This window comes from Hippopotamus amphibius, chromosome 14 (assembly GCF_030028045.1).
Source record: "Hippopotamus amphibius kiboko isolate mHipAmp2 chromosome 14, mHipAmp2.hap2, whole genome shotgun sequence".
Taxonomy (NCBI): domain Eukaryota; kingdom Metazoa; phylum Chordata; class Mammalia; order Artiodactyla; family Hippopotamidae; genus Hippopotamus; species Hippopotamus amphibius.
Genome location: NC_080199.1, coordinates 39,385,405 through 39,408,082, shown reverse-complemented (window position 1 = coordinate 39,408,082; position 22,678 = coordinate 39,385,405). Strand labels below are relative to the sequence as shown.

General features: G+C 33.9%; 1 protein-coding gene across 2 annotated transcripts in view; it reads right to left on the bottom strand.

The window, feature by feature from the left end:
* KLHL1 (kelch like family member 1) overlaps positions 1 to 22,678 on the bottom strand; it is a 365,245-nt gene that overhangs the window by 16,741 nt on the left and 325,826 nt on the right. For both annotated transcript variants that reach the window (XM_057707953.1, XM_057707954.1), the window contains 2 exons: positions 21,734 to 21,896; positions 4,194 to 4,406 (listed from right to left, as the gene is read on the bottom strand). In XM_057707953.1, coding sequence (XP_057563936.1) covers positions 4,194 to 4,406; positions 21,734 to 21,896 — 376 coding nt within the window. The remainder of the gene's footprint in view (positions 1 to 4,193; positions 4,407 to 21,733; positions 21,897 to 22,678) is intronic.

Genomic DNA, 22,678 nt, shown 5'->3' with positions numbered 1-22,678 from the left:
GGATGCTTAGTTGTGTAAATACACAAACAAGACCTAGAAGGACACATCAGACAGTAAACTGCTTGTGATGATGGATGACTTTGTTTTTTGCTTCTTGTGTTCTTTGGTTTCCTATTACGCACATGTTAACTTTTAAGAAATAAATGTTACTTTAAAAACCTTAAAAAAAAAAAAAAGTACAAAAGTGCCTACCTAACACTTTAAGCAACTCAAGTAATTACACTTTTGTAGAAAATTTAGGATCTCACATATATTAAAAAATGTGAATTAATTTATTAATACACCACTTAAGGCTTAGGATAGCTAAGCACCCATAATTTAAATAAAAAGGAAGTCTCTCCTTTATTATCTCTCTTCAGTGTGCAGAACTTCTTGGATTATGTCTAAACCAAAAGGATGAAATGAGAAATTACAAGAAATGAAAGAATGCAAAATTCCATTCTTGCTTTATATATTAATGTTTATGGCAATTTTAAAAGAATTATTTAAGTGAATAATGTATTTATCCCTGTATGTCAGATAGCAAATCTTAAAATATTTCTTTTTTAACAAAGACCTAAAGATCCTAAACATAGAGTCATATCCTGACAGTAATATGTTAAATACTGATATTTAAGATGACTTTTTCTCTTACGACTTGAGTAGATTTTGGTAGACTTTGAACAAATTTTTTATATTTATTATAAGTAATATATCAAAATTGTGATGGTTGTTAATAGAGTTTTTGTGGATAAGATATAATGATATAATTTTCAACTAATACAGGAATAATTGCTTCATATTTTAGCCGCCATCAAAAATTTTCTGTCTATTGAATACATGCCTAAGATGTATGTAAATCATGAATACTTAGCCAATGATGATGGAAATGGGTGTTCACATGCAAATAGAGAAATAATAAATCCATATATATCTATATATCTTTCCATCAGTCCATCCAAACATCTATCCATCCATCTCTTTTAAAATCCATCTATCATCTATCTATCTACCTATCTATCTATCTTTCTATCTAACTACCTACCTATTTACAGCATACCTCATGATGCTTTTGCTTGTGAAAAATTTGAGCCCTCTTTTTCTTAGTGTCTGACATTTAATAAATGCTTGTTGAGTGCTTACTCAGTGCCAGGAATTGAGCCAGGTGGAGGAGGATAGGCATAGACAAAATAGTCTTGACCAGCATGTAGAATCTAGTTTAGTGGAAAAATTGATGTAAAACATAATTTTTTCATTAGGTTGATAATTCGTACAAAGGAAACCTCCATTGCACTTTGAAATCAAATCTGCATGATGAAAAGATTCCTCTGGCTACTCTAAGGGGAAAAGATTGGAGGAAATAAGAGTGGATATTACAAAGGCAGGTTTAGGAGGTTCCTTTAATCTTGACACCCCTTTCCTATCAGGTCTCATTACTGCGATGTAAATTCAATGGCAAAGGTGGTCCTGATCTCTTTTAGCCAGCAGTGGTACTGATGCCTTTGAGCATATTTTCTGATCCATTGACTGATTTCCAGCTTTGTTTGTGATCTCAAAGTTCTAATTATTCTTATTTTATCTCTTTTTTTCTAATACATTTTAAGCTCTATTTAGTACAGTGAAAAGCACACACAAAACAATATTTATTGAATAAGTAAATAGATAGATGAATGTGCTTTTTCTAATGAATTGTATCTTCTGGGTCTAAATTCTGCTAGAACATGCTGCATTTTTGCACACTGCTTTTGTCCACTAAGACGCTCTCACTAGAGTGAGGCTTGGCTACAAAATTAGTTTTTACTGTTCTAGCAACTATGCTAAACTTTCTGTTCTCATCCAGTCTCTGCTTTCTTATCTGTTCTGATTTGAAGTACCAATGTTCCTTGCATTTAAGAAAGCCTGACTCTATAATTTTAGATAGATGTTACATAACTGTACTTTGCAACTTTACAATACCTTTACACTTCTATAAGAAATCATTGTCTTATAACATTTGTCTATCTACCTATTTATTTATCTATAAGACACAACATTGTACCTGCTTTTCCTAATGATTTGTTTGCCTATGAATATATACTAAGAAATATTCCTTACATTATATGTGCGAAGTAATTCTACAGGGGTATCAGTATGTATCTTGATTTATTGATGATTTACATGTGAAAACATCAGTATAGAATATGTTGTATAGAAAGTGCAAAAAATGCAGTTAATCTGACACATGGTATGAGCCAGGATAAGAATCATGATGATGTTGTGTGCTTCTGCATTACTTAAGCTGTTCATCCCCACTGCACTCCTATAACTTAAAATAGTTATGCTTATTTAAATACAATTTTGCATCATAAATGTATTCCTAGACTCAATTATTTATGCCTCTGTTCACAAACAACATTTTAATGCATTAGAGAGTAAACAGAAAATATGTGTATGAAATATCATTTTATTAGTGACATTTACATAAGATATTTGCCATAAAAGTAGCAGCCTCCTTCATCTTCTTTGTCATTTTCCCCAAGAATTTAGCAGAGGAAAATGAGAATAACCTGTCATTCTATTAGCAGTATTTTTAAAGTAAACAATTGCATGTTTGTGTTTATAAAAGCATATATTTATTAATTTGGACTCTGACCACTGTCCTCACTGTAGCACCTATAGTTCCTAATTTCACTGGACAAAAGAATGTTGAAGTGAAACTGTGGTGAGCTTAATGCTATCCTCTATGTATGCATATATCCATAAACCTACAGTCCATTTCACAGAGTGGCAGTATTGTTAGAGGTTTCTGTATTTTATCCAAGAAGTGGCTTCAGTTTGAACAGAGCCTGTTCACTAAAAGCTATCTCTTGCCGATGGCCTTATTCTCAGTAAAAATGCTCATGTAGACATAGAAAAAATTATCATAAATGAGAGACAGCCCCTTTCTTCCACTGACTATTCCACTATCTACCATGAATATAAAGCATTTGGTTTCTTAATATTAAGAGGAAAACTGCTGTGGCCAACAGTGTGATCCTCCAGACATCTCTTGTTCTCCTCCCAGGTACAATGTTGGGTACCACCTTCCCACACTCTGAAGCTTTCTGTGGCCATGTGACTGAGTTGTTATCAAAGTATAAACAAAGGAGAATTATATCACTTGAAGGTTGAATCTTCAAGAATGAATAAACCATGAAGTACTACTCTCTTTTCCCTTCTGACATGGAGACCAGCAGTGTCCATATTTTAGCTTACACATTATTCTGGGTACTAGGGTAATAATATCTAGTATTATTACTAGACATGTAGCATGAAAAGAAAGAGCATTATAGTATGAAGTCACTAAGAGTTTTGAAGTTATTCATTAAGGTAGAATTACTTCTCCTATCCTAGTTGTTAAAAAAATTAACCTCAATATTTCCTAATCTCATTTCCTCATGTATCACCATGTTTCCTTATGTAACAGAAAATATCACTGTAAGTTTCTCTAATTCTCTAATCTTTACTTCACATGACATAATAGCGCTAAGTGATCCACATCCACTAAAGAGAATTCAGCCATAACCATGCCAGGAAGTGTGTGGGTGGTTGGACCAAGCCTGAAGCCATGGGAAATTTTCACTCCAGCCTCTGTGCACCCGTAGTTTTTAGGAAGAATTAAAAGAGGACCTATACTTGTTCTATACACCAGGATAATAGGCAATATAGTTCTAAGAAGTCTGTCTTGCATTAAGAAAGGTATGGCATAAAACAAAGTACATAATTCACCTTTACAAATTTGAAGAGAGTAGTAGAACAAATAAGACAGGATGAATAGAACAGATAAATAAAATATCCAATTTTTTAAAAAAGGAATTAACACATTCATGCATTTTAAGCATTACTTAAAATGGTATTTTAAGAGACCTTTTACAATATATTAATGAGAAGTTTAAAGATTGCTTTAGAATTATGTGAAAATAAATCGTAGGACTAAAAAATATTAGTTGAAAAGGAAGGAAAGAAAGAAGTAAGGAAGGAGGGAGGGAGGAGGAGGAAAGAAAAATAAGACATAAAGTGTAAGTCTGCACGTGTGCGAGCCAGAGGACGAGAGAGAAGGAGAGAGAGAGACTAATAAAGCAGCTATAGGAGTTGAATTTACTTTCCTAAATTATGCAGATTTTATCATCACTTGCATTAGGTATCAATGTAATTCGCATTCTTTCCTTCACTATAACCGTGCCTTGGGATCTTACCTCTCTACGTAATCTAGCAGTCGAGAACAGTGGTTTGAAGCTGGAGCATCATGACCTCCTACCGCATAAAGAAAACCATCACATGTGGCCACTCCAACACCCCCTCTCCGCTTACACATTGGAGCACACATGTTCCACTTATTTGTGTGAGGATCATAATATTCCATTGAACTCAAACAGGAACTTCCGTCACGACCTCCAACTGAATACAACCTAAAAATACAATTGGGAAAATGTGATTTAGTATTACAGTCTGTATGACAAAATGAAGGAAAGGAAAAGTCCTTTAAAAATAAATTTTCAATCACAGCATAAGCCTCAAATGTGTTTAAAAATATATTACTTCACATGGAAATTTTTATTAAAAGTACCCAATAACTAATTACATGTACCTGAATCCCATGATTCCAATATGCTGTATACTAGATGAAATTAAAATGATACTTTTCTAACTTCTATTTCTAGAATGTTAGATTAAAACTATTTTTATGTAAATAATTAAATCATTTAATACATTATTTTAATAAATATTGAGGAATGACTTTTAAGAAGATTGGTATATTTATCATCAATTTTTCTTGAAAATGAGCATGATCGGAAGAAAATCAATTATCTTACTTGTTCAGCATTGATTTTGCAATTGATTTTCCCAGTATGTAAATCATGCCTATTTCTTGTGTTCTATATTCACAGTTTTGAACATTAAATAAATGGAATAATCTAAACACATATTGTCATAACACTAGCTTTCTTAATCAGTGCCTATACTATAGCTAATGTGTTACTGAAAAGACAAAACTTTATAGGAAAAAAGAGTAAAATGATATTAGCCTGATTGAATATTGCTGAAACGTACTTGATACACTTATTTTGCTATTTTATTACTGAGAAGTATGATAGGAATCCAGGAAAAGAAATACATAAATGGTACTTAAAATACATTCATAGAACACAAAATAAAAATACATTATCTATTCCTAATAAAAATAGTTCTTGCTTATTTGATCTTAGTCTTGAAGATTGCATCACAGTAAGGTACAGAGCTGAATTTATTTACTCATTTATTCAACACATAACTTTGAAAGCCTAGTGTATGTCACAGACCATCCAAAATTTTGTGACTATATCCCTGAACAAAACAGGAAAAAATTCCCTGCATTCAATTCAACACGGGGGATATACACATAATACACAGAGTAAACACATGTATTATATACTACTAAGGGCTGTAGACATAGAGCAGGGAAGTCAGGTGAGGAGTGCAAATGGTGGGAGTGGGAGTTGTGGTTACAAATTTAAATATATGATCAGAAAAGGTCTCATTGAGAAGGTTATGTTTGTCCCCAAACTTAAAGAAGATGGTAGTGTTTGGAGGTAAGTTCAGGAATATCTTGGGGGAGAGGATTTGAGGCCGATTGAACAGGTGAGTACAAAGTTCCAGGGGCAGCACGGAAGCCTGAGCAGCAGGAGCAGAGACTGTGGATGGGGTGGCAGAGGAGATGATGGGTACGAGTACAGGGTGGACTTCACACAGGTGTTTAGACACTTGTCTAATGTCTAAAGCAACTGTAGACATTTCCCCTAAGTGAAACAGGAAGCCACAGGAGGATTTTGAGTAGAGGAGCGTTATGACTTGCTTATGTTTTAATAAGATTAGATGTCATGATATTTTTGCTTTACTAATGAACATTATGCTTAATATATTGGTAAATAGATTTAATTCTCTACTTCTCAGTTTCTAACTAAGTAAATGCACAGGAAGACATTATTACTTAGCATGTAAAATAGTTTAGGCCTTAGATTTAAAAATTCATCCTCTAATATTCTTTAATAAGTCTAAAATATGATGTTTAAACTGATTTCAAATCCTGGAGATTTTTTTAAAGATGTTTGTTTCTCTTAATGCTTGCCATGATAAAATGTTTTTGATTGCCCAAGTGTTCCCTTTATGGATGTAATGCCTCTGCTGGCTCTCAGTCTTGCAATAAGTTGAAATTAACCAATAGGAACAATTTAAAGGACAAGTATTTGACAATTTAGCTTGCAAAAGCACCCAGAAGTGAGATGATTATTCACTTGGCAGTTTTTATCATCCTAAGTGCTTCATGAAATCTGAACTTTATTTCTATTTCATTTAAATTGAAGATCTAACTCAAAAGAAGTATGCTATAATATTGAGATATTGTTATTAAAACTTAACTAAATACTTTTTTGCAGATATTTTATTTACTGGTTAAGCATCCTCATGAAGGGCACCTAGCACAGTCCCTGGTACATAGTTTATATATAAGAAAAGTATTCCACTTTTTATTTTTTATTGTCTTAATGGAGTGGTTGACTTCAAGCTACTCTATTTATTCATACATATTATAGTGACAAATTATACTGCTGATTTATCTGAATCCAGCATTGCTGATACTAAAATAATTCTTTGCAATACTTTATCACAATTTTTTGAAATTATTAAAGAATGCTAACATATACAAATATATAGCTTAAGGTGTATAAAAATAATGATAATTAAACATATTGCTTACATTACAGAAGTCAAATATCAAGCCTATTAGCATAGTATTTGGAAACAAAATGTACCTTAAAGTTCACAAGTTACAACATCATTGACTTCTTAATATAATTATAAATATAAACCACTATTTATGTAATCTCTTTGTCTTTGGTGTGAACCCTCTCCTAATAAAACTCAGTAACACAAGGGTTTATACAAAAGAAATCCATGTAACACCTCAATAAAAATGACCCAATATTTGACAGTTTCTTTTGTAAAATAAATGTTTGATACATGGTGGCTATTATTTTATAAATTATTTACTAAAGCCTAAGCTAGGTTATCAGTGTTTTATTTGTTTTATTTCATTTGGTAAACGCCCCTTTTAATGTTCTTCATAGTTTTGTATAGTCTACAGATAACAATGAAATTATTATAATTTTGATAATGTAAGATACAGTATTAATACTAGGGCAAAATTGGTTGAAAGGAATAAATATACTACATTTTTTCCTCAAAAAATAGCTTTGAAAAAGAAATGAGAAAATTGTAATTGCATAGAAGAGATAATAGTGTCCTTTTGGGTCGCTTTATGGAACCATTGTTAAAACCAACAGGTGTATTTCAAGACTTGAAAAGATTTTGCAGCTAGAATAAATGCTGCAATGTACACACAAAAATTCATGAACGATTATCCAAGGTTATCTTCTCAGATTTCCTCTTACAACCTCTTTAGTCCTAGTTCAGACCGATCCCCTGCTTTGTGTCACTACAATGACAAATTAGATGTTAAGAATGTGAAGAGTAGAGAAGAATCTGATCCTGGAAATAAGTGCATATGACAACATAAGAAGTGACAGCTGACAGTTTCATGGCAAGAAAGGAAACGTGATGTTTTAACTTAGAGTTGAAAGATGAGTCGAAATTTGTAAGATGAAGAAATGGGGGAAAACATTACATACAGGGAAAGCATTATGTGTAAAGACAGGGGACATGAAAGGTCATAGTGGGTGATAAATAAAGAGTGGCAAGTATGTCATATTGATGGAATGGGTGGTAGTGAAGGAGGGAAAAGAAAAGATATGACTGGTAGGATGAAAAGGTTAGACTGAAAGTACAGGGGGTTGTATGCCCTGCTATGGAGTTGGAATTTCATTCAGAGGCAATGAGGAAAGGACAGAAAAATAACATTCTTATGAGACATCAGTGTCATAAGTCAGTTTGCTGTGAACATTGACCTGCATATCCCTCCTTGCATACCAGAAATTGGCAGGAAGTCGGAAATATCCCTGATTAAGTAAACTTTTCTAGAATTTTGCTAAGAATGAAAGTCTTCCCTACCATTTCCCCTAAATTATGTGTTTATTCAGCCTATAGAAAAGTTTTACATACAGTTTAGCAACCAGTTATTCCTGTTTGGAGATCTAGTGGCCAGGTGCCCATCTCAGCACCATGCATTTTATATTCTAGTACAGGCATACATCACTTGAATTATGCATGATTTATATTGCATTTGACTGTGCTTCACCTTATTGTGTTTTGCAGATATTGCATTTTTCTGTTTTTACAAATCAAAGTTTTATGGTAACCCTGCATTGTCAGATGATGGTTAGCACTTTTTAGCAATAAAGTATTTTTAAATTAAGGTATGAAGATTGTTTTTAAAGACAATCCTATTGCACACAATAAACTATGCTATAGTGTAAACACAACTTTTATATGCACTAGGAAACCAAAAAATTTATGTGACTCCCTTTATTGCAATATAGGCTTTATTGCAGTGGTCTGGAATTGAACCTGCATATCTTCGGGGTATGCCTGTCCATGTAAAATGCAGTTGGAGGAAATGAATTCTATATTAGTTAAGATATGTGTTCAAATGTGTGTAAAGTGGCTTTGTAGGTGGGTGTTGAGACCCAGGATGCTTCCAACTTCCAACCTATCATCTATAGAATAAGACCCTTTATCAAGAACTGTGAAGAATCTGAAAATTTACCCTACCTGAAAGCTAACAAAGTAGCCTACCACAATTTCAGAGATGCTGGTAAAAGACACAAGATTCTGGGATCAGAGAGAAATGACTTTATTTCTCATGCACAGCAGGTAGAATGAGGACCATGTTCACATGGGTTCTCCCTGCCCCCGCAAGTCCCACCAGGATGATACAGAGGTACTCAGGTGAATGCTTATTTACATCGAGGGCTTTTCTCACATCTGGAGTTTAGGAACTGCTAATCCTTGAAGGGGCTGCCAGCAAACCTGTCCAACCATTGCTCTGAAGGGAGATATTATCTTTATTATTTCAGTCAAGGAACAAACTCTCTCTCTGCCCCAAAGAAAGACACTATCTCTAGCGCCCAAAGCTTTTCGATTTACAAATATCCTTGAAAAGATGTTGAAAAAAGTTGCCAATATTTTTTACTTGGAAAATGTGAAGGAATGTTAAAACTGCATGGAAAGTTGCCTACCAACACTCTGGTCCCAAATGTGGAGTCCTAGCTATCACAACCACAGTTCACACAGAAGGATTAAGTAAAAGTGGAAGAAGAAGAGCATCCTCTCCCTTTAAGAATCCATCTTTGAAGTTGCACAACTCACTTTTTACGTTCTATTGGCCAGAACTTAGTTACATGGCAATACCTGACTCATCAGGTGCTGGGAAATGTCTTTGATTTAGGTGGTCACTTGCCTAGCTAACAGTGGCTAACAGCACTTGCCTAGCTGTGCATACTGTCATATAAAAAGGAGCGAGTATTAAGATGCAATTAGAAGTTTCTGCCACAGCACTAGATCTTTTCCAGCCCTGTGTGCCATTGCACATTCTGTCCTAAGTATCTTGTTACTGTATAGGGTGGGTTACTGCTCATTCAACTCTCAGTAAGGTTGGTCTTCACTAGAAAGTCTTTTGGATCCCACTTTGTCTTTTCCCCAGAAATTTAATGTTACTTATAATCTACATCCTAGGGAAACATTTAATATATGGCATACTTTATCACTAGTACGTAACTTCAGGGATGACTACAGAAATTGTAGTATAACACCTTTGAAACAAGTCTCTAGGTGAAGAACTTTGACCCTTTGTTTCCCAATTGATGGAGAACTATTTCATCTGATCCCATGATAAGACTTTTCACTCCTGCTATCAGAATACTCCTGCATGTGCCTTTCAGTGAATAATTTCCATGAGAGGTACTTGTTGAGTGCCTGACAGTACAGTGAGCAGGATTTCAGTAAGCTTTACACATCAGGCTGTGTGACTGCTTTTGTTCCCATTTACTAAGAAATGTTGGTACATGTGGCAAACTCAGTCTGTAACTTTATTGTTGGGTATTGGTTTGCTATGATTTCAAATCCACTGATTATGACCCAATAAAATGAAGTTGTTTTTATAAGTAAAGTTGTTTTGATATAAGAATGAAGTAAGTTGTGTCTGGATATCCTCATCTCATCTGCCTTTGATTGAAAAACACTTAGCAGCTCAGCTGCCAAGGGGCCCCAGCTGGCGGCTTTTCAATAAAAACTTGTGGAGAAGCAACTCTGGTAAAGGGGACATTTAGACTATAAATACAGACGGTTTGTGAGGTCTGTCCCAGAGCTCTTGGAAGACTTGGGCATTAGTTCCTTCCATGAAAAAGGCGACTCCTTTATCAGCCAGTGGTGACAAACCATGCAAGAACCCTGAGAAGATCAGCCTGCCTGTCAACACCAGCACCATTTTTCCCTAGTAACATGCTCTAGCACCCAAGGAACCTTTATTTTTGCACTGGCAGCTCTTGGTTGGCAAAACTGCCTCTTCCAGAAACCAAAACTCATAAAAAGAGTACACTTCAACTAAATTTGGACTTTATTTCTATCTTCTCTCCTTGCCTGGAACAATAATATATTTAATCTATCTTGGGTTTGTTATTTCTATATTGGCTTAAGAGACATGACCCTATATGCCATTGGTTTGTGAAATTCCCACAGTGAAGCTGTGTTTAAACTATCGGGTTGGATGAAAAGTTTGTTCATTTTTTTCCATATGATATTATGGGAAAAACCCAAACAAACTTTTTGACCAACCCAATATTGGCAAAGACAGTCTCAGTCCCTGAGCATAATTTGCTGCCCTAAACAAAACAGACTTGCTGTCATTATAACATATGGCTGACAGAACCCACTTACCTTTATTTATTAGGATATTTCCTAAAAAATATCTGACAATTATAGACACCGAAATTAATTTAAGTTAACAAATCACATTGCACCCAACTTGGTAGAATTTACTAACCCAAATGGTCACCTCAGTTTTAACCCCTTCATGTTTCCTTGCCAACTCCCACTCTACACCTATTATAATTCTGCATTTCTTTCTTTTGCTATTTCTTATTTCCCATATTAATATAATGTAAGCTCTCTGAGGGCAGATTTGATTTATTTTCTTTGTTATATCATCATAGCAAGTACAGATTTATAATTTTTTTAAATGAATGAAGCCAGCACTCATTTCCAATTCTTGAGAAAGAATGCCATACAAATGGAACGTGTCAAAGAAAAGGCACCTGTTTAAGTTTCACTGAAATAAGATATTGACAAATTACAGAGAAAAGTATCAATCACGTGTCTTGAGAACACAAAAGATGGAAAGATTAATTTTAAATTGGTGAATTTTAAAAGGATTAATGGAAAGGGTACAGATTAAACTAGGCTTTGGATGTTGGAGTTATTATAAGTGCTCTCAGGTTTTATTTAGGTAAAGGCACATCTTAATATATTTTTAATGCTTTCTTACACTATTGTTCGCAAGTACAATGAACTGAAATCTGTTAGTATCAGTCTTGCCACATGGAACTTAATGCACATAGAGATCTAGACTTGTGTTAGGCTATCACTCTAGAGAGTCTTCAAATGTATCCAAAGACCAGATGAAAATCCGAGGAGAGAAACTAAGTGGACAGTGGACTGTCACAAGTTATTAATAAAAAAATGGAAGGGAAATCTGGACAGAGAGATAATTGTGTAAAAATGCAACAGTTTGAACAATCAAGCTGTTTATTATGTCTGGGACACAGGTTGGCTGTAAGGTAGGTTGGTTAAGAGTGAAGACTGGAGAAGAAAGGAGAGGTCTGTTTTATGAAACCACTGTATTCCAGATTGAGGAGTCTGGCAGTGGCTATGCTCAAGTAGGGAGCCAAAATTAATTTTTTCTTGAAACATTCTGAGACCTGAGACCCTTGCTGCAGTACTTGTAAGACAGGCTGGGACATAGGACCCTTTGCTGCAGTACTTGCACCTGAACAAATGTCTCCTCCAGCAACAAAATGCAAAGAAACTATAAGGGACTAAAATAGCTGCATGCATGTGCAGTTGGGGCAAATTATGAACAAGATGCTAAAAGACCAAAACCCAACAAAACAGAGTGTTGGAAGCAAAAGCAGAGTACTTCACATGCACCCTGCACACAGCACAACCAAGGGGGTGGGCAGGCCACCCAAGCCACCTCTCTAGCCCAACCCTGATTCCACCCCTACTTGATATAAGAACCAGCTCTCCCTCCCCAGCCATGGAGCAAGCAAGGGAACCTGTTACTTGTTTTTACTCCCTCTTGCTGTAGCAAGAGCCCCAATAAAGCTTTGCCTGAATTTTTTGCCTGGGCTTTTACCAATTTCTATTTATTGAGGAGGCCAAGAATCTTGGTTGGTAACATTCTGTTGCTATGCATTTTAATTCTGAAGCATGATTTATCAAGTAATCCCTTTGAACCACTGGAATGCATCTCAGCCAGTCTTCTTTTGTGATGAGATTTTAATAATTTTATAGTTTCTTTGAACAGTTATGTCATTCTTCAGCCAGAGTGATTTTCATAAAATTGAAATACAACCATGTCACTGCCCTTTTTTAAAACCTTTTATAACATTTTTACCTTAGCCCAGTTGCTGCGTGACCCGGAGGCTGCCTTTCTATCTAATCTGTTGGGGCCACTCTTTCTCATTATATTCCAGCCAAACTTAACTTTTCCTCCTTTTGTTTGCAATTGACACTCAGGAACTGAACACCGTTTTTTCCTTCTCATTGCAATGCTTTTTCACTTTCTGCAAATTTGATAAATCAATCAAGCCCCAGCTTAGAAATCATGTCTTCCCAAAGGCAAATCGCAAGTCTCCTAAGCCTATTAACAGCCCTCAGTGAGTCTCAGCAAATAAGTGATTTTTTTTTAAATGTGTTAATCTAAGATAATACAATTTCAATACAAACTGCTTGTAATAGGGAAGAACAAATCTGACTCCATATTGAATGTTTCTTTTTCTTTAACCTTTGTATTCTATTGCTTTTGCTTTGAGTTAAGAATGTTGCCTATAGCCTGAAATATACAGTATATATCCTGAAATATACAGGATAGCCTATTCTCAAGGCTCTGACCTTTAAGGATATAACATTTTTCCATTCATACAGTGATAAAAAGTTGCAGAACAGAGAGTAACATTTGTGTCCTTGGAGGTTTACAGGAACATCAAGGCCTGACCAACAAGCACAGCTGTAAGAACAAAGGATTCCCACACCAAGAAGTTTACAACAACGGACCATGCACTTCCCTCACTTTGCCTTTTTTTTTTTTTTTTTTTGTGGCCTTGTCACATGTTGGATCTTAGTTCACCCACCAGGAACTGAAACTGTGCTCACTGGAGTGGCAATGCGGAGTCTTAACCACTGGACCACCAGGGAAGTCCCCACTCCCTCACCTTGCCTTTAAAAATGCATTGCTAGAATCCTTCAAGGAGTTTGTGGTTTGGGGGGGTATGAGCCACCTGTCTCCTCACATGGCCCTGAAATAAACCTTTCTCTGCCCCAAATTTTGATGTTTCGGTTTGCTTGGCCTCACTGTGCCTCCAGTACATGCACTTATGTTTGGTAAGGTGTTTATCATATATGTTCCAATTTAAGAAAAAAATATCAAAATTTGGATACAAAAATAGAAATGGTTTTAGAGAGCATCATGTAAATACAAAAGACATGACTCCTGTTCTCATGATATTTCAAGCTGTATAAACTCCAGACTGCACAGAATTGCAGCATTGTCATGTGTATTATTATTATTTTTAATTGCAGTATAATTGCTTTACAATGTTGTGTTAGTTTCTCCTGTACAGCAAAGTGAATCAGCTATACGTGTATATATATCCACTCCCTTTGGACCTCCCTCCCCCACATCCCACCCCACTAGACCATCACATAGCACCAAACTGAGCTCCCTGTGCTATACAGCTGGCTTTCAGTAGCTATCTATTTTACACATGGTAGTGTATTTATGTCAAATCTAATCTTCCAGTTTATCCCACCCTCCCCTTGCTCACCTGTGTCCACATGCCTGTTCTCTGTGTCTGCCTTTCTATTCCTGCCCTGCAAATAGGTTAATCTGTACCATTTTTCTAGATTCCACATACAGGCATTAATATATGATATTTGTTTTTCTCTTTCTGACTTACTTCACTCTGTATGACAGACTCTAGGTCCATCCACATCTCTACGAATGACCCAATTTCATTTCCTTTTAACATGAAGTTTTGAGTGACTGAGTGAATCAGTTTTGCCATGGTGAGTTATGAAACAAACCCAGTTGTTTTTGTCTGTTTTGCAGATTCTTCAGGGGCCGCAGCATACATTTATTAAAATTCAAGTCTATTCATGGACATGTTCAGACAGTTTGAGTATCTGCTTTGTAAGCTAATTCAGGAAATAAACAGAAATAAACCAGAAAGTCCTTTCAGTTATAAAGTACAGTTTGAAAGAACAAAGCTAAGGCACAGAGCAATAAGAAACAAGAGGAGTTACTAGTGTAGATATTATTTGGAGAGTCCAAGGTTTCGTATGGTCAATCCCCAACCTAGAATGTCTGTTCAAAAAGCATCAAGTAAGTCTGTGGCTGTGCTGGCCTGAGATGACATATCTACCACTTAGCTTAATCTGTCTCATTGGAAGACTGACCAAACTGTTTCATAAAATTGGTATAATTTTGCTCTTATACAAAATCTCAGAATATACTCATTAATTTTAAGCTATGAACTAATATCTTGTTTTTCCACAACAAAGGGTCTCATGAATAATCTAAACTCAAAAGGGCTGTTCACTGGCTTTTATTAGCCTTAATTGGAAAAATTATTCAAAACAATATTCAGAGAAGCAACAGTCAGGTTAGAATGACACATTAGTGAGATGTGAAAATAAAACATGAGGGAAAAAAAGTCATGTCAGCAGAGGTGAGAGAAAAATAAACAACTGTCAGAGGATGATGTTGAAACAATTTTCTGATATGGCTCTGAAGTTAAAGGTCACTTTCCAGTGATTATATTTTTCTCTGAGCAAAATAGGAAAAGCAACCAGCCATTAAGAGACAGTCATTTAACCACAGAATTGTGAAGCCATTAAATCACACTCAGGGGAATTAAAAAATAACCCAAATGAGATGTATACTATTCTGATTTAAAGGAAAAAGATTATTTGAAGTAAAGATGAAATCATTCCAAATATTTTCATAAAATGGGGTTAAAATTTGGGAAAATGTACTTAATTAAAATGCAAACAGTTTCAAGAATAAAAACTTTAAATACTCTTACACTCTGATATTTGGTATAAGAATGTTATTAGAGTAAAACAGGATTTCTTAAGCTATTAAATATTCTAGCTGACAAAACCAATACAAGGACCACAAGAAAATGCAAATAATAAGTTGCATGTATAGCCAATTTAAAAGGGAGAAAATTGGATAAACAATTCAGCTATAACATAAAATTTGCTATAAGACTATCTATTAAATATTTTAAGTTTTTATCCCATTTGTTTCTGATTAAGTTTGGAGATTTATAATAAAACACACATACGTAAAGATATTTTACGGTAAAATATTAAGGAAAGATCACAAAGCTGTAATGCAAAGTAATCATAAAAAATCTAGAATAACATATGTTAAAACTTTAAAATAACATGTACTTGTGTGTGTGTATGTATGCCTTCTCATTACATAATAATGTAACAAATGAATAAGATGATGAAGGGTAAAGATATTTCTAATCTCTGTTGAGCAAATTTTCTATGTCAATAAGATACACTTTTTCTAAAGAATACTAGAGATGGATCTATATATTAGCATCAATGTAAGGGGTAAGAAAAAGTCACTAAATGTGCTCCCAAAAGCAATTTAAGAAAATATACATTTGGTAATACAAGAGATTTTTAAGGTAAAGCAATAAGAGAACATCCTCATTTGAAATAAGATGAATATGAGGCAGATATGAAAGAGAGGTGTCAAATAAGGATATCATGTAGGGAAAATTAAAATAAAAAAAATATGTCGCTTTGCAAACAGTAAAATTCATAAACAAAATGGCAATGATTGAATATAAAATATGGAAAATATTTCCCAAGTTAAATGGAAAAGAATTAAAACTACTAAAGAGAGAAGCTGTTTATGGAAAAGAAATCAGTGCCCAAACACACACACACAATCATTAACATAAATACATACTAAAATATATAACCCAAAACCAAAGAACTAGAATAATGGAAAAGGAATGAAACAAATAAAAGCCTATCCTCACTAGATAAAAGCTTTCCTTAGTAAAATAAAGTTGTGATTGAGATTGTTCAAGTGAATCTCCAAATATTAAGTTAAAAGAATGAAAAGCAGCCATCAGGTTATAGCCTGGTACACATTTTGAAATTGGAGAAGAGCATGCCAGTAATTAAGCTCTTATCTCTCAGCCCCACATTCTCTCTTCTGTACTCTGCTTTTTGATATGGGGGTTGGAACTCCTCTGCAAACCACTTTTCTGCTTTGCTACCTGGTTCCCTCTTTTAGGGTGTGACATTAATGAGTGCTAGAGGGAGACTGAAAGACTAGAGGAGGAATGGTCTTGCTCCTTTCTGTTCGTTTCCTATTCCTTTGAGTGTCACCCCATCATCTCTTCCTGCATCCAGCTGCATCCAATTGCCATTTTGCAAAACTTGCAAAATTGGCTTGAGACCACTTAGAGTCATTAGCACCAGCCGACTGGCTGCACCTCCTCAGAGCTCCAGGTCCCAGGCCAAGGGACCCCTCTTTCATGTCAGAGATGCCAGCTCTAGCTAAGCAGAGGTCCAATCACAAATGTCTGGATTTCAACTGTATAGGGCCTCTCCTCTGATTTTCTAAATCTTAATAACGACAATCTCTTCTTTTGCTTTCCAACACTAGGGGTGTTCCCTTTAGCTGATATGTTTATGATATAGTGTTCTCTTGTTGACTTTTTGATTAACTAGTTAATTTTTATATCTACTTAACACATCTTTATGTTAGATTATCTTTATATAGAATAACTGACAAATGGCTGCTGTGGTTTCTGTCTCTTGACTGTACCCTAACTGTTAGAAATATAGTCAAAACATCTATAAGAATGAAGGTCTGAGATTTAAAAACATATTAAAGATGGAAAACTAGTGGACTTACCACACCTCTCCCTAAAAAAATGACAGAAGATAAATATATAATATCTTCTTAACTGTAATGATACAGGGCTGTGACATTAAACTGCTCAAGCCAGTTTACAACAAATGTGTGAAGACATAGGAAAATTCCTTTTAGACATAAAGTCTAATAAATAGCCTTTCTGAGAAATAATAGTAGTAATAGTAGTATACTACTGCTAATAAAATGAGATACATTTACCTAAAAATAATTTCTAGAACATATGAATAAGTCTACAAAACAAAATGAAAAAGACAGAAACCCCAAAGGAAACAGGAAAAAGACTTTAATATATACTTCAGCCAGAAGACATAAAATGGCTAATAAGTATATACAAGGTGCTCAATCTCAGTCATTAACTGAATGTTATCCACCAGAATAGATAAAAACCATAAAAGATTAAAACTGACATTACCAAATCAGTAGGATGTGGAGTATTTAGAATTCTAATACACTGTTAATATGTACATAAAGTAGGAAAAGCAATTTCAAAATCTTCTGAGCAGTATCTATTAAAGCTGAACACAAGAATACCGTATAGCCTAGCCATCGCAGTTCCAGGTCTATACCCAGCTAAAATGTGTATGCATGCTCACAAAGGGCATATACATGGTGAGGATGTTCACAGCATCGCTATTCTTAATAAGCAAGAAGTGGAAACTATTAAAATGACAATTTTGATATATTAAAGAAGAATAAACTACAAAGGCAATTATTAATACTATCTTTTGTTAAATTCTGAATTTCAAGACATAATAAAATTAAGTCAAGTGCAAATTAATGAATAAGAAAATAAGAGGGAAAACAAGTATAGATTCACTCTATGCACATATTTGATTAAAAATAAAAACAAAACCAAGTGTCACTGACAAAACCTAAGAAAAGATGAAATTAGTAATAATACTAACACCTAAAAATAACAAATTAGGGGGATAATAATGGTACAAAAGAAGATATAATAATACAAGGTGGATTATTATTAATAGTCAGATGATTAGAAGTAAGGTACAACTGCCTTCTGCTAAATTTTAGAATCTCAGTAAAATATAACTTTTAAAGGGAATATATATGATGATATACATATATTTTCTTCTATCATTTCTCATGTTCAAGAATATATACCTCTCATGTTTGTAGACACTTATAGCAGATAAATTGTAGAAAACTTCTCAATTCATGTTATGATGTTATGCTAACAAAAACTTCATATCGTAAAGGAAAATGTTATGAAATGGTTTTTCAAAAGATATGTAGACCAAAGACTATAGAATGCAACGAAATATTAAATCAATAATGCAACATGGATAAGTTGGTTTTACATATGTAATAATGATTAACAATTATATTTATGTAAATTTTCAATTAATAGATCAAATAAGAAAAATATAATTTTTATACATTTTTAGAAAGAATTTAATAAAACATTATACCAAGGTTGATTTTTTTAAAATAAAATCTCCATTAGTGAAACTACAGACAATGGTAAGATCTCGCCCTTAATATCACATGGTTTAAGTCTCTCAAATAACAATTAATATCACATGGAGTGTAAAGCATTAAAGTCTTTCCAATTAAAAGACATTGATGAGGTTACCCAATATCACTAATATTTATGTCATTATTCTAAAAATTAAAGCTATACAGCAAGAAGAAAATAAATATTAAGAAGGAAGAGACAAAGTTTCATTATTAGTTTATCATATTTATGTTTCTAGAAAATCTATTATTGTAAATTGAAAAACTAATAAAACTAAGATGGTTTTTATAAACATATATACTTAAACTTTCTTCTCCAGTGTACTATAAATGTATAATTATTAATAAATACAAATATTTAAACCAAAATATAATATCTAAAATGTACAAATAAATGTGAATAAAGCTCAGAAAGAAAATATTAAATCTACACCCAAATTAAAATCACTAAAATACATAGAGGCTAATTTTAAGACATAAAAGTAAGGTCGTATTTTCAGATGAAAAGATTTCAAATATATAGATACAATATTTTCTCTAATTATTCTGTAAATATTTATTTCCAGGCAAAATGCTAAATGGATTCTCAGGAAGTATACTTGACAATATAAATATAATTTTAAGCATAAAATAAACCTAAATGAAAATTGAAGCCTAAGCCTGGTGAACCCCAGATAAAAATAGATTGATGTAAATGCATAAACATGAAATTTGTGAGTCAAAAATATATACAATTAAAATAATAAATGGACACAATATGTTAATATTAATAAAGGTGGAAATATTGATACATATTCTAAAATAATAGACATATAGGCATATCTGATGAAGCAGAATGAGCAATATACTCAAACTTAGCCTCACTACTAATAAAAAATGTTGCATTTAAAGAAAATATTTTTCAAAACAAATTAATTTTTTAAAATGATGGCAAATAATAACACAAAGTATTTGTCAAGATGCAAGGCATTTTTCATACAATGCTATTGAGAAAGTATTTTGGTTAATCCTACTGAAGAAAAGATTTAAATTAAAATAATTATTTGAAGCTAGAAAATACTTCAGTCACAACTGTCCTGCAATTCACTTTGTAGAAATTCTTCCTAAGGGATCAGTTAGAGAGGTGCCCCAAAGCTTTCATCCAATCTTCATTTATAGCATCCAAATTTGGGAATTATTTTACATATATGTCACTTTAGATGTAAGTGTTTTAGATATATTTAGATACTTTGGATGCCAAAAATCAGAGACTAGTGTAAATAATTTTAAATCCAAAACTCAAAGACATCTGAGACACCAAAAGGGGGAGGTTTTATACCCTATGATGGTAGCACAGCCCAATAGGAAGAAAGACTCCTCTTCTTTCCTGGCAAGGACTAAGCCATTGAAAAATGATTCTTTGTTACTCTAGCCTTCCCAACTTCCTTTTTCTCTCTCTAAAAGCTTTCTCCTTCCCCTGTCCTTTGGGGGACCTTGCACATGCTCACCCATTGTTGCAGATCCCAAATTGCAATTCTCTGCTGACCGTGAATAAACCCATCTTTGCTGGAGGCATATTTGGCAGGTCAACACCAGTCACTTAAATTTAGGGTGTTAACTTACATTTATGGTATTTTGTGGAGATGTTTTGGTATAAAATGAACTGCTGCATAGCCATTAAAATTTGAATTTCCTAGAGTTTTTAATGCCGTGGAAAATGCTTATATACAATTTAAGTGACAGAAGCAGTTTATATTTTAACAGTGGGCTATAATAATAACTTTATAAGTACAAACATATTTAGAAAAAAACATTTAAATTGTCAAAGGTTATTAAAAGTAACTAAATTGAATGTGCAATTCTTTCAACATTTATTCAGCAAATACAGTTAATGTGTATTACGCCCAGAGGTACAATAATGAATGTTGCAAATTCCCAACATTTACTGAACATGAATATTGAGTGAAAAGAGATAGAAAACAGTAATGTATGTAATTTTAAGAACAGTAAACAATTTGTGATAGTGTTCAGGGCCGTTTATTTTAAATAGGATGCATAGTAAGTAACTCTCTCTGTGGACAAATATTGAGATGAAATCTGAACAATGAGAAAAACCCAGGCACATGAGGATTGGTAGGAACAACATCTCAGACAAAGAAAAGAGCACATTCAAAGGGAATGAGTTGTGTTAGAGCTGCCATATTCGAAACACAGATAAAAGGGCAACTTGGCTGATAGAAAAAATGAAGAGTAGGCAGAAGCAAGACCTATTGGGTCCCTTTAGGTAGAGATAGGCATTGTATTCTAATTGTATAGAGAAGTTCTTGAAGAGGACTTATATATCACTTGCATATGTAAAGCAGCTCTAGCTGCTTTAGCAAATGGACTTTAGGGGAAAGAGAAGTAAAGAGATTGGAACTGCAAGTTGTCCAAGCCAGATGTGTTATTAGCTTTGGTTATGGCTGAGTTTCTCATGGGAGTGAGAGAGAGTGTATTTTGCCACCCTAGAGAGTATATTAGGCAATCTCTGGAGACTTCTTTAGTTATTACACTGGGCAGGGACTTACAGCTGGTATCTAGTGGACAGAAGCCAGTCTACTGCTAAATACTGTACAATGCACAGGACAGAGCCCCACACCCAATAAAAAATTATCTGACTCAAAGTATCAACAGTGTTGAGTTTGAAAATTCCTGATTTAGGGTGATACAAATGGAAAAGGAGCAAAGCGAAGAGACTGATACAATCATGCAAAAAACATATATTAAGGAGCAAACTTTTAGTAATCTTTTGAAGGCTCCTCAGACTATTTTACCAGAAAGGATATAAATATGCAGACCTTTAGTTCACATAATTCTCATGGAATATATTTGATACTTTTTAATAAGCAATTAATGTGAAGCTGTGGTTTTTATTTTATAAGAAGAGACAATCAGGAAAATATGCAGTTTTGATCTGTCAGTGATCCATGAAGACTAAACTTAAAAAAAAAAAGATGTAAAAGGATTTTTATCAAAGCAGTTTACTAAATGTTATTTTTAGATGAATATTCACTCAAAATCTTTTTTTTTTTTTCAAATAAAAAAAAAGAAAAGTCTACTTACTTGCCATTCAAAGCTGCCACACCAACTGTACTTCGGGCAATCGACATACTAGCTACAAACGTCCACTGCTGACTCTGAGGATCCCACCTCTCCACGGTGTTCAGATAGCTCCAGCCATCATGGCCTCCCACGGCATAGATAGGGCCTTCCAGCACCGTCACACCTAAGGCATGGGAGAGATGAAAACCGAATGGATCTATTCCACAGTGAGGTGCTGAAATCAAATTAATAGTAAAAATTATGGTGCCATTCAGAATAGGCTCTAGCAGTTAAAAAACAATTGCAGTGAGGTAGAAATGGTTCACTATTAATTGAATCATTTCATTTAAGTGAAAAAAAAATAGAACCCAGCTAAATGTTGACCTAGATGCTTTATGAAAGAAAATAGATTTCCTTACTTATGATCATAAGGAGAAACAAAATCTAAAAATCAAAGATGATGCACTTTGTGCCTCTACTTTTAAAGGCTTTTTGTATACTGCAGTTTAATGTACAATATTATTTTAAGCAATGCTGCATTAAGCAATGTAATGTTATCAGTTTGAATTTCAGGTTAGTGTTCTCTGTGTTTTGGCTCCCCAATCACTTCATCATAAACTTATCTAAAACTCAGAAAATATGATGTCTCTTATAAGCTGAAATCATTAAACACAAGGAATTAAATTAATTGTGAGTCATCAATGGGAAGACATATACAACTATTATACACTATTTTTCCAGTCAATTCACTTCTTCATTAGGTGGATTTTCTTAGATTTTAAACAATTGCTAAATATTTAAATATTATTTTAATATTGACAAGTGATCTCATTATCTATAGGGAAATTCTGGTGAAACTTCCCCAAAGTTCAAAATTTAATGTCAGAGTTTTAAGAACTTTGAAGCATCTGTATATTTTACCCTATTTGCTAGCTGACAAGGTAAACTGCTACAAATGTATGTATA